Source organism: Salmo trutta, chromosome 2, assembly GCF_901001165.1.
Source record: "Salmo trutta chromosome 2, fSalTru1.1, whole genome shotgun sequence".
Classification (NCBI taxonomy): domain Eukaryota; kingdom Metazoa; phylum Chordata; class Actinopteri; order Salmoniformes; family Salmonidae; genus Salmo; species Salmo trutta.
The window spans coordinates 8,996,536-9,009,349 of NC_042958.1; the positions used below are offsets into that span (position 1 = coordinate 8,996,536).

Sequence of the window (12,814 nt, forward strand, 5' to 3'; positions counted from 1 at the left end):
CAAAATCATCTTTGAGGATGAATGACCTACTAAGCAAATGCATGTACCAGTACCATAGATATTATTGTTGTCTTTTTAAAGGGAATACTCTATGTAAAATTGGATAAAATCAGCATTTGGGATAAATAAGGGGACTTATGACAAGATGAATGCCACATCTATTGCGTGGATAAATATTGTGCCATCCTAGCCTACTATTATACCATGTTTCCAAGTGAGCAGGTTGATAATAAATACAACATAATGATCTATACTATCTTAACTCTCATCACATACATTCTTAAACCTTTGTGTCTGAGTTTACAGGTCAAGTAAAACATGTAGAACTTTTGATATATCGTTTTTTTTTTCTTTTACAAAAATGCAGAATTGTTCCCTTTTCATGCAATATACATGTTCCTATGAAGGTAGCTTTGGAGGTCTGTGTTTGCCAGTAGTGATGGTGAGTGAGTGAGGGAGTTTGGGTGGATGAGGTTAATTCAGTAGTGTTCGGATGCAGTATTAGTGTCTGCTACAGTGGTGCTGTCTGTTGGCAACGCCACTATCCTGCTTGCGTCCCGTACTCTGAACAGCGTGAAGTAACATTAACAGAATGCTCCCGAAACGTTGGTGAACCCGGTGACCCGTCACTCCTGAAATAGAGAGAGTATCGTTATAGAGTACGTGCTTAGATGAAACAGATGAACGCTCCCATTCTTATTCAAGGTACATCTTTTTCAGAAGGATGGAAAAAAGGAAATGTTTTCTGTTATTGCAGCTGTTATGATTGAAGATAAGAAGAATAGCATGAGAGAGGTCGTGTGAATGCCAGAGGTCGTGTGAATGCCAGAGGTCGTGTGAATATCAGAGGTCGTGTGAATGCCAGAGGTCGTGTGAATGCCAGAGGTCGTGTGAATATCAGAGGTCGTGTGAATATCAGAGGTCGTGTGAATGCCAGAGGTCGTGTGAATGCCAGAGGTCGTGTGAATGCCAGAGGTCATGTGAATGCCAGAGGTCGTGTGAATATCAGAGGTCGTGTGAATGGCAGAGGTCGTGTGAATATCAGAGGTCGTGTGAATGCCAGAGGTCGTGTGAATGCCAGAGGTCGTGTGAATGGCAGTCAATGGTTTGTTTGTTATCAGCAGAAGAAACCTTTTCCATCTAAACCAACACTTATCAGACACAGATTCATACAAGCTGCATGCTAAGACATGACCATTTATTTTAAAGGGTTAATAGACTAGACAGCCCCTGCCAAGCAATATGTCTCTACTACAGCATACGGAAACTTTGACAATAAGAAATGTAAACTGGTGTCTCTCCTGAGCATTTAACCATAATAACCAGAAAGAGGGTGAATAATGATAGAATGTAGTTCAACACACTCATCAAGTAACCCCTCATTTGATAGGAATGAGACAAACTGGCAGTATGAAAACCAGTACCCTCTGAACACAACCAGAGATAACAGAGAGAATTATATGGACAACAATCAAAACCCAACTTGAAATTTAGACAAGACAGTAAAAAATAAATTGCAAACACACAACGTTTGAATTGCTTATTGTCAATAATGGTATGAGAAGCTGAAAGAAAATGCAAACATTAGCACCAATCACATTTCCAGAGCAGCCATCACAGGCACAGAAGCCAGTCATGGAAGGCTATATAGAGACTCCATACAGTATATATAGAGAGACTCCATACAGTATATAGAGAGACTCCATACAGTAAATATATAGAGACTCCATACAATGTGTATATATATATATATATATATATATATATATATATATATAGACACTCCATACAGTAAATATTGAGACTCCATACAGTATATATAGAGAGACTCCATACAGTATATAGAGAGACTCCATACAGTATATAGAGAGACTCCATACAGTAAATATAGACTCCATACAGTAAATATATAGAGACGCCATACAGTATATATATATATATATATATATATATATATATATATATATATATATATATATATATATATATAGAGAGAGAGAGACTCCATACAGTATGTATATATATATGACAGAGAGACTCCATCCACACAGAAGGAATCATGATACTATAGTTGACTGTGGAGAGGGAGAGGACTGTGGAAAGCTGAAAGCAGCCCAGGTTAGTACAGCAAGCTGAGCATCGAGCAGCCCTATGAGGAAGCCGGTGACTGTAGACAGCACAAGAAGCAGAAGATGGATGTGGAGGAAATGGAGGGGGTTACTTGTCAGTGTCCTGCCAGCCAGACCCAGCCGTCACAGACCGACCGACGTGGTCCCCTTACCTGTCACTCTTCGCCCTCCTCGGGCGTGATTTCAGTCTCTTTGTGGACCACTACTTTGGTCACTGACATGTCAGGGTGCTGCTTTTTGGCCTCCTTTATGGCCTGAGCCAAGGCCTACAGACAGACAGACAATATGCCAAACACCCCATGGAGGGAAACAGAGAGGAAGGTGGAATGGGCATGATCAGAGTCACAAGGGCAAGGTTTGGACTAGTCACAGTGTGGTTGGGTATACCTCCTTCACAATGTGGTTGGGTATACCTTCTTCACAATGTGGTTGGGTATACCTTCTTCACAATGTGGTTGGGTATACCTCCTTCACAATGTGGTTGGGTATACCTCCTTCACAATGTGGTTGGGTATACCTCCTTCACAGTGTGGTTGGGTATACCTCCTTCACAGTGTGGTTGGGTATACCTCCTTCACAGTGTGGTTGGGTATACCTCCTTCACAATGTGGTTGGGTATACCTCCTTCACAATGTGGTTGGGTATACCTTCTTCACAATGTGGTTGGGTAATACCTCCTTCACAGTGTGGTTGGGTATACCTCCTTCACAGTGTGGTTGGGTATACCTTCTTCACAATGTGGTTGGGTATACCTCCTTCACAATGTGGTTGGGTATACCTTCTTCACAATGTGGTTGGGTAATACCTCCTTCACAATGTGGTTGGGTATACCTCCTTCACAATGTGGTTGGGTATACCTTCACAATGTGGTTGGGTAATACCTCCTTCACAGTGTGGTTGGGTATACCTCCTTCACAATGTGGTTGGGTATACCTTCTTCACAATGTGGTTGGGTATACCTCCTTCACAATGTGGTTGGGTATACCTCCTTCACAATGTGGTTGGGTATACCTCCTTCACAATGTGGTTGGGTATACCTCCGTCACAATGTGGTTGTGAACACCTCCGTCACTGTGTGTGTGAACACCTCCGTCACTGTGTGTGTGAACACCTCCGTCACTGTGTGTGAACACCTCCGTCACTGTGTGTGTGAACACCTCCGTCACTGTGTGTGTGAACACCTCCGTCACTGTGTGTGAACACCTCCGTCACTGTGTGTGTGAACACCTCCGTCACTGTGTGTGTGAACACCTCCGTCACTGTGTGTGTGAACACCTCCGTCACTGTGTGTGAACACCTCCGTCACTGTGTGTGTGAACACCTCCGTCACTGTGTGCGTGTGAACACCTCGGTCACTGTGTGTGTGTGAACACCTCCGTCACTGTGTGTGTGAACACCTCCGTCACTGTGTGTTAACACCTCCGTCACTGTGTGTGAACACCTCCGTCACTGTGTGTGTGAACACCTCCGTCACTGTGTGTGTGAACACCTCCGTCACTGTGTGTGTGTGAACACCTCCGTCACTGTGTGTGTGTGAACACCTCCGTCACTGTGTGTGTGTGAACACCTCCGTCACTGTGTGTGTGAACACCTCCGTCACTGTGTGTGTGAACACCTCCGTCACTGTGTGTGTGAACACCTCCGTCACTGTGTGTGTGTGAACACCTCCGTCACTGTGTGTGTGAACACCTCCGTCACTGTGTGTGTGAACACCTCCGTCACTGTGTGTGTGAACACCTCCGTCACTGTGTGTGTGAAGACCTCCGTCACTGTGTGTGTGAACACCTCCGTCACTGTGTGTGTGAACACCTCCGTCACTGTGTGTGTGAACACCTCCGTCACTGTGTGTGAACACCTCCGTCACTGTGTGTGTGAACACCTCCGTCACTGTGTGGTTGTGAACACCTCCGTCACTGTGTGGTTGTGAACACCTCCGTCACTGTGTGTGTGAACACCTCCGTCACTGTGTGTGTGAACACCTCCGTCACTGTGTGTGTGAACACCTCCGTCACTGTGTGTGTGAAGACCTCCGTCACTGTGTGTGTGAACACCTCCGTCACTGTGTGAACACCTCCGTCACTGTGTGTGAACACCTCCGTCACTGTGTGTGTGAAGACCTCCGTCACTGTGTGTGTGAAGACCTCCGTCACTGTGTGGTTGTGAACACTTCCGTCACTGTGTGTGTGAAGACCTCCGTCACTGTGTGTGTGAACACCTCCGTCACTGTGTGTGTGAAGACCTCCGTCACTGTGTGTGTGAACACCTCCGTCACTATGTGTGTGTGAAGACCTCCATCAATGTGTGTGTGTGTGTGAACAACGACTTTAAAACGTCATGAAAATACTTTATATTGTTATCTGGTCAGATTACAACCAGATAAAGACGTATTTTTCTGGTTACCAAAAAGACGATAACAAAACTTGTTACAACCAGTATACAGCTGTTCCATGACATCATAACAGACGGCATAATGATGTCTTTGCCACCAGTTGGTTCGTTGGGTAGGGGACGGAATATCGTCACATCAGCAATGTCTCCACTTACCAATCGTCTTGTTAAAATAGCTAAACCTATTTAGTAGCTGTAAGGATACTTAGGATGCATGCTAGAGGACACACAGTGTAAGAGTGAAGGAACAGTATATCTTATTACCTCGTCATGGTCAATGTCTGCATCACCCGAGATTACGATTCTCTTCTCGATCCTGGTTTCCGAGATGCCTCCTTTCACAGTCTGGAAAAAAATGGAATTGAATTTGAGGTACATTTCAGACATGGAACAACTAAGCCTAAAGGAACCCCCAGCTGTAGTATTGGAAGCACCAAGCTTGAAACCAACTGAGCCAGTGGGACCACCTAATTAATAGTGAAATTATATGCACCACTAACAAACCAGTGGAATCCATAACCCGCCCTATTCACTCATACAGTATGCTACCCATGACACTGGGTCGTTCCACGAAACTAGTCCCCTTTGGGTAGTGGAACTTGGTGAATTTTAATTTTAACAATCTGTCATAAAGATAACATGTTCAATTTAATCATTAAAAAACAAAAAACAAACGGACTGCAGTATTGGTAACAGGGTTGAAGTCTAATGCTCAAACTGCTTTGTTTTCCAACACAAAACACCAGAAAATGGCCAAAAGGAGTAGAACCAGCTTACCTGCTTTTACACTATGGTTTGACTATTAGATGTTCAAGGTTTCTTTAGAATTTTTTTAATACTTTTTTTTAAAGGAATAGTTTCATCTTATTAAAACGAGTTAAGTTCATGTAACAGGGTTGACCTTAAAATGAGGGACAGACGTAAATGAATCAATAATCACATGAAATAAATAATAACTTGGGCTTTACAATGATGGTGAAAACTTGGAGAAGTTTTGGAGTTTAAGTGGGTTAAAATCTTCCTAAAAGTCACAGAGGGTGCACGGAGGGACATGTCAAAATGCTGGATTTTGGCACTATAGCAAGTCTTTATTAATATAAAAAATCGGATTTATTTATTTGTCCATGCGGTCTATGTTAAAGGGCACTTTATTTAATATATCAGGCTTTTAAAATGCAATATTGGTGTCATGTATACTCCCTCTAGGCCTCTAGGTCATCAGGCTGCTGATTATCCTCCCTCTCTGACCTCTAGGTCATCAGGCTGCTGATTATACTCCCTCTCTGACCTCTAGGTCATCAGACTGCTGATTATCCTCCCTCTCTGACCTCTAGGTCATCAGGCTGCTGATTATACTCCCTCTCTGACCTCTAGGTCATCAGGCTGCTGATTATCCTCCCTCTCCAGCCTCTAGGTCATCAGGCTGCTGATTATCCTCCCTCTCTAACCTCTAGGTCATCAGGCTGCTGATTATCCTGCACACCTGTCACCATCGTCTCGCACACCAGCGCCTCATGACACTCACCTGGACTCCATCACCTCCTTGATTATCTTCCCTATATCTGTCTCTCCCCTTGGTTCTTTCCTCAGGTGTTATTGACTCAGTTTTCATGTTTATTGTTTTGTTTATTTATTAAAACACTCACACCCTGAACTTGCTTCCCGACTCTCAGCGAACTCGTTACAATTGGTGAACAATTTCAACTTCAAATATCAAAGGGACACAAGAGGGACTCATGGAGCTGAGGTGAACGTAGTGGAGGTCAGGTAGTGGAGGTGAACGTAGTGGAGATCAGGTAGTGTAGGTCAGGTAGTGTAGGTCAGGTAGTGGAGGTGAACGTAGTGGAGGTGAACGTAGTGGAGGTCAGGTAGTGTAGGTCAGGTAGTGGAGGTGAACGTAGTGGAGGTGAACGTAGTGGAGGTCAGGTAGTGGAGGTCAGGTAGTGTAGGTCAGGTAGTGTAGGTCAGGTAGTGTAGGTCAGGTAGTGTAGGTCCGGTAGTGTAGGTGAACGTAGTGGAGGTCAGGTAGTGTAGGTCAGGTAGTGGAGGTCAGGTAGTGGAGGTCAGGTAGTGTAGGTGAACGTAGTGGAGGTCAGGTAGTGGAGGTGAACGTAGTGGAGATCAGGTAGTGTAGGTCAGGTAGTGTAGGTCAGGTAGTGTAGGTGAACGTAGTGGAGGTCAGGTAGTGGAGGTGAACGTAGTGGAGGTCAGGTAGTGGAGGTCAGGTAGTGGAGGTCAGGTAGTGGAGGTCAGGTAGTGGAGGTCAGGTAGTGGAGGTGAACGTAGTGGAGGTCAGGTAGTGGAGGTCAGGTAGTGGAGGTCAGGTAGTGGAGGTCAGGTAGTGTAGGTCAGGTAGTGTAGGTCAGGTAGTGTAGGTCAGGTAGTGTAGGTCAGGTAGTGGAGGTCAGGTAGTGTAGGTCAGGTAGTGTAGGTCAGGTAGTGTAGGTCAGGTAGTGGAGGTCAGGTAGTGTAGGTCAGGTAGTGTAGGTCAGGTAGTGTAGGTCAGGTAGTGGAGGTCAGGTAGTGGAGGTGAACGTAGTGGAGGTCAGGTAGTGTAGGTCAGGTAGTGGAGGTCAGGTAGTGGAGGTCAGGTAGTGGAGGTCAGGTAGTGTAGGTGAACGTAGTGGAGGTCAGGTAGTGGAGGTCAGGAAGTGTAGGTCAGGTAGTGTAGGTCAGGTAGTGTAGGTCAGGTAGTGGAGGTCAGGTAGTGTAGGTCAGGTAGTGGAGGTCAGGTAGTGTAGGTTAGGTAGTGTAGGTCAGGTAGTGTTGGTGTGGTAGTGGAGGTGTGGTAGTATCTACCTTGGTGATATGTGTGGTTGTGGTGGTGCTGGTGGTGTCTGAGGTGATGGTCTGGGCGCTCATCAACACCTCGGGATCAGCGTCAGCCTGGAACAACACAGACACAATTCATCCTCTCAACTGGATGGAAGAACAGATTCCTTAGGCACCAAACGTTGTAAAATGGACTGAAACAAGGAGGAACCACTTGGACGTTTTTTGTTGCAATTAGAGTTTTACAACATTTTCCATTGTTTGCCCTAATGAACACTACCCAGGTCAAAAATATACACATTGGAGTATATGAGAATATCCAGAATAGAGCATGAGACATAAGTCTGACGAGAGGCCCTTTACCTCTAGTGACTGGTATGTGACAGTTTTCATTTCCGTGTGTATTACAGGGACCTCCTGGGTCACATACACCATGTCTGCCCTGTTGAAGGTCAGGACCTCTGGAGCCTCGAGCACAGACAACTGAGAGAGAGAGAGAGAGAGGGATAGAGTGAGAGAAATAGAGGGAGAGGGATAGAGAGAGGGAGCAAGAGGGATAGAGACAGAGCGAGAGAGGGAGGGATAGAGAGAGAGAGAGAGGGAGAGAGAGAGAAATAAAGAGAGGGATGAAGAAAGGGGGAGAGAGAGGGATAGAGAGAGAGAAAAGGATAGAGAGAGAGAGAGAGAGGGATAGAGAGAAATGAAAAGGGTGCAGAAAATAAGATTTCACCCTTATATTTATTCATGCTCACACACAATGACATTGTCACCTTCTGTCTACAGGACACACAAGCAGTTCATGAATGAATTGAAAGGTCCTAGAAAAAGGGAAGGGAAAGTACTGAAGGACTGGCTGTTCATGAGGACCATCCTCTCTCTGATAGAAGATCTATAAAATTATCAAAATGAATCAAATCAAAAAATGATAACATAAAATCCCAAAAGCAAATAGCAGAGGTGTTGTTATAAAATAAATAGTTTTTTTTTTATTTATGATGAAAGGGGTTACGAACTTAGTGCAGCATCCTGGACCATTCACTAAGAATTCATCACAGTTCACCACAGAGTAAGTCTTATGTGGGATTGTGGAAGCATATTCATTCATTTAGGAGAAAGCCAAATGGGTCTACCTGGCAGGATTGTATTTCTAAACTGAAACGGTCCACATAATTGAAAACATTTGTGGACCGTTAGACAATAACCCTGCAACAGACCGCTATCTATTCAATCTGTGCTTCTCATAGACGTGTGTCCAGAAAACATTGTAATTCATTGCTGCTCATGATTGCCACAAAGGTAATCTACACTGAGTATAACATTAAGAACACCAGCTCTGTCCATGACATAGACTGACCAGGTGAATCCAGGTGAAAGTTATGATCCCTTATTGATGTCACTTGTTAAATCCACTTCAATCAGTGTAGGTGGTGGAGGAGACAGGTAAAAGAAGGATCTTTAAGCCTTCAGGCCACTGAATATTAGGAAGGTGTTCTTCATGTTTTAAGATACATTAGGGAAATAAAGCAACAACAGGAAGAAATAAACCGTTTCCACTGTGATACTGTGTGTATACGGGCAGCTCGAAAATATTATAGCCTTTATTGTGGCGCTGTAAGAACAAACACAGGGCTGCATACACACAATCACACAATCACACAATCACACACGCAAGAAGTCCCTCTATGCAATTTTCAACAGTTTTCAATACCTCCCTGGCTGATAGATACAGTAGCTTACAGTATGTACAGCCTGCCTGGCCATGGTAATGCTTTCCAATAGAAAGCCCAGTGGGAAGAAACAGGGACAGGGAACCAGGAACAGGACAGTCTCCCACCTGCACATCACTGCACACACAGCAGCACAGGCTGGCTGACTGCTACTATTGGCAAAGAGGAGGGTCAGGACTGGTGGAGTTGGGTAGCTGATTCTGTGGTAATACGGCTAAGATTGGGATAAATTACATGCTTCCAGCTCATTGGCACTACTAGCTAATGGGAGGCTAAGATTGGGAGAATCTTTCCAGTGATATTACAGGGAAATGGGAAGGCATGACTGTAATAGATTGAGCACTTTCTAAATAGCATGGGCAAAAGGAATATGAGACGGGGGTAGCTTTTCCAGTGCTATCGAGGCAAGTGGGAAGGACAGTTAAGGATAGTTTAGGGGGGCACTTATGGAGAGGTACTACAGGTCAATGGGGCAACTAGGGAACATTTTGGGGGTGTTACCTCCGAGTGAGCCCTTGCAGCAGCTACCTCCCCACTGAGACTCTGCCAGGACGCTCCAATAGGAGAGGGGTGCACGGGGGAGGGGGGCACGAAGCACCCTCTCCAGACTTGGCTGTTTTCCTTCTCCGCTTCCTCCTCTGAGACTGACCCTGCTGACTCCTCTCCCTCTGACTGACTGTCCAGCCCAAGGCCTAGGCTTCCACCCGAGCCTGGGGCTGGAGTTTTCTCCTCGGCCTCCGCCTGCTTCACCGCCGCCCCTATAGCCTTGTCCACAGCGGCCTTGGCTGCAGCAGTCAGGGCCGGCCCCGCTGAGAATACGCTAGCGGCGTCACTAGTGACACTTGCCTCGCTTGGCGTGTCTGAGTCGTCAGAGTGGTCATCATGCATGCTCAGCCCTGTAAACCCCAGCGCGGACTGAGGCCTATCGTCCTCTATCCCTTCCAGTGAGTCTGTCTCTACCTGCTCAGACTGATGCTCTGCCTGGTTCTCCATGTTGTCAGGCTGGTTGTCAGGCTGTTCTGGCTGTGCCGACTTCAGCTCAGGCTGATCCTGGTCTTTTTCTTGTTGGGATGATACCACCTCTGTCTGCAGCACGATCCGCTCCCCCTTCTCTGTTGTCTAGCAAAGGAAACAAACAAGACATCACCAACAGTCTTCTTGAACCTTCAATATGGATTGAATCTACAGTAGTATGGAAGCAGGTGAAAAAATAGCATGGATCTGTAGGGTGTCCAATCAAAAAAACATATTTTGACCAATGAGTAAACTCATGTTAATTGTGTAGATAGTCCTCTAAGAAAAACCAATGGTCCAAACCTCATGTCTCTATCATAATCCATACAAAAGTTATTGGAGTTTTTACCGTTGTTAGATGGCTAAGATTAGGGAGACCAGAGGGAAAAAACTGGTCAGAAATCAGGAAAACTGCATTGTGTCAGCTAGGCTGGATGCCGTGCAAGAATGAAGGCTATTGGCTACCTGACAGGCTCACTCTCCCTTTGAACTGGTCATCTTTCTTCTCAAATCCGCAGGACATAAAACAATATAGAGGTAAGATAGAGATATTGATTTTGAGACATGACATGTAGTATTTTCATATTTTAGTATACACTTTATTTTAATTCGAAATTCCTGTTATTATTAGAAGATTTCTCACAAAAACAAGCTTATCTCTATAAATTTCAACGGAGCACTGAGTGTATACCAAGCTTTCGTTTTCAAATCCTTTTAGATTTAATTCAGCTCGTGTCATGCTAATTTATCTTTTTTTGCGACCCTCGGAAACAACTTTGAAGACGACCACAAGATATAAAATCCGCAACAGTTGTTATAAGAAACCTGCACCTCTATGTCAACAGTTGTTATAAGAAACCTGCACCTCTATGTCAACAGTTGTTATAAGAAACCTGCACCTCTATGTCAACAGTTGTTAAGAAACCTGCACCTCTATGTCAACAGTTGTTATAAGTAACCTGCACCTCTATGTCAACAGTTGTTATAAGAAACCTGCACCTCTATGTCAACAGTTGTTATAAGAAACCTGCACCTCTATGTCAACAGTTGTTATAAGTAACCTGCACCTCTATGTCAACAGTTGTTATAAGAAACCTGCACCTCTATGTCAACAGTTGTTATAATATATCTGCACCTCTATGTCAACAGTTGTTATAAGAAACCTGCACCTCTATGTCAACAGTTGTTATAAGAAACCTGCACCTCTATGTCAACAGTTGTTATAAGAAACCTGGACCTCTATGTCAACAGTTGTTATAAGAAACCTGCACCTCTATGTCAACAGTTGTTAAGAAACCTGCACCTCTATGTCAACAGTTGTTATAAGAAACCTGCACCTCTATGTCAACAGTTGTTATAAGAAACCTGCACCTCTATGTCAACAGTTGTTATAAGAAACCTGCACCTCTTTGTCAACAGTTGTTATAAGAAACCTGCACCTCTATGTCAACAGTTGTTATAAGAAACCTGCACCTCCATGTCAACAGTTGTTAAGAAACCTGCACCTCTATGTCAACAGTTGTTATAAGTAACCTGCACCTCTATGTCAACAGTTGTTATAAGAAACCTGCACCTCTATGTCAACAGTTGTTATAAGAAACCTGCACCTCTATGTCAACAGTTGTTATAAGTAACCTGCACCTCTATGTCAACAGTTGTTATAAGAAACCTGCACCTCTATGTCAACAGTTGTTATAATATATCTGCACCTCTATGTCAACAGTTGTTATAAGAAACCTGCACCTCTATGTCAACAGTTGTTATAAGAAACCTGCACCTCTATGTCAACAGTTGTTATAAGAAACCTGGACCTCTATGTCAACAGTTGTTATAAGAAACCTGCACCTCTATGTCAACAGTTGTTAAGAAACCTGCACCTCTATGTCAACAGTTGTTATAAGAAACCTGCACCTCTATGTCAACAGTTGTTATAAGAAACCTGCACCTCTATGTCAACAGTTGTTATAAGAAACCTGCACCTCTTTGTCAACAGTTGTTATAAGAAACCTGCACCTCAATGTCAACAGTTGTTATAAGAAACCTGCACCTCTATGTCAACAGTTGTTATAAGTAACCTGCACCTCTATGTCAACAGTTGTTATAAGAAACCTGCACCTCTATGTCAACAGTTGTTATAAGAAACCTGCACCTCTATGTCAACAGTTATTATAAGAAACCTGCACCTCTATGTCAACAGTTGTTAGAAGAAACCTGCACCTCTATGTCAACAGTTGTTAGAAGAAACCTGCACCTCTATGTCAACAGTTGTTATAATAAATCTGCACCTCTATGTCAACAGTTGTTATAAGAAACCTGCACCTCTATGTCAACAGTTGTTATAAGAAACCTGCACCTCTATGTCAACAGTTGTTATAAGAAACCTGCACCTCTATGTCAACAGTTGTTATAAGAAACCTGCACCTCTATGTCAACAGATCTTGGTGCTTATTATTGGATGTTAGAGGAAAAGTCCACACTGAACGATTTAGAACGTGAATAATTATATTTGTCTTTTGGTAAAAATGTATTTTAGATCATAAGGAAGTGAAATTTCATCACCAAAGAAAGTTTTCAGCCACTCTGGGCAGAGTGGGTGGATAACCTAGAATCTGCTTCCATACAGTAGGGAAGGGTTACTTCATATGTTAGTACTGATCTTTCTGAATGCATGTTTAAATCATTTAACATGCTGTCCATTGGATGATTGCTTTGATACTTTCAGGTATCAAAATGACCTAAAGGTGGAGTAGAGTTGCAAAATCAAATATGCCAAGTGGGTAACGC

The 12,814-nt window shown here is 43.9% G+C and overlaps 1 protein-coding gene and 1 long non-coding RNA gene across 8 annotated transcripts in view; both read right to left on the reverse strand.

The window, feature by feature from the left end:
• Positions 1–340: 340 nt before the first annotated feature.
• LOC115150149 (band 4.1-like protein 3) overlaps positions 341–12,814 on the reverse strand; it is a 94,322-nt gene continuing 81,848 nt past the window's right edge. For 5 of the 7 annotated variants that reach the window (XM_029693146.1, XM_029693122.1, XM_029693141.1 and 2 more), the window contains 6 exons: positions 9,977–10,135; positions 7,653–7,772; positions 7,317–7,403; positions 4,782–4,862; positions 2,282–2,395; positions 341–632 (listed from right to left, as the gene is read on the reverse strand). In XM_029693146.1, coding sequence (XP_029549006.1) covers positions 2,285–2,395; positions 4,782–4,862; positions 7,317–7,403; positions 7,653–7,772; positions 9,977–10,135 — 558 coding nt within the window. In that variant the 3' untranslated portion in view covers positions 341–632; positions 2,282–2,284. Of the gene's footprint in view, positions 633–2,281; positions 2,396–4,781; positions 4,863–7,316; positions 7,404–7,652; positions 7,773–9,976; positions 10,136–12,814 lie in introns of those variants that run through there. The other 2 variants (XM_029693156.1, XM_029693171.1) reach the window with 2 other exon arrangements.
• LOC115150260 (uncharacterized) lies at positions 10,743–12,813 on the reverse strand. Its single transcript, XR_003867080.1, has 2 exons — positions 11,740–12,813; positions 10,743–11,705 (listed from the first exon to the last, which is right to left on the reverse strand). It is a non-coding gene; the product is annotated as an uncharacterized LOC115150260 (long non-coding RNA).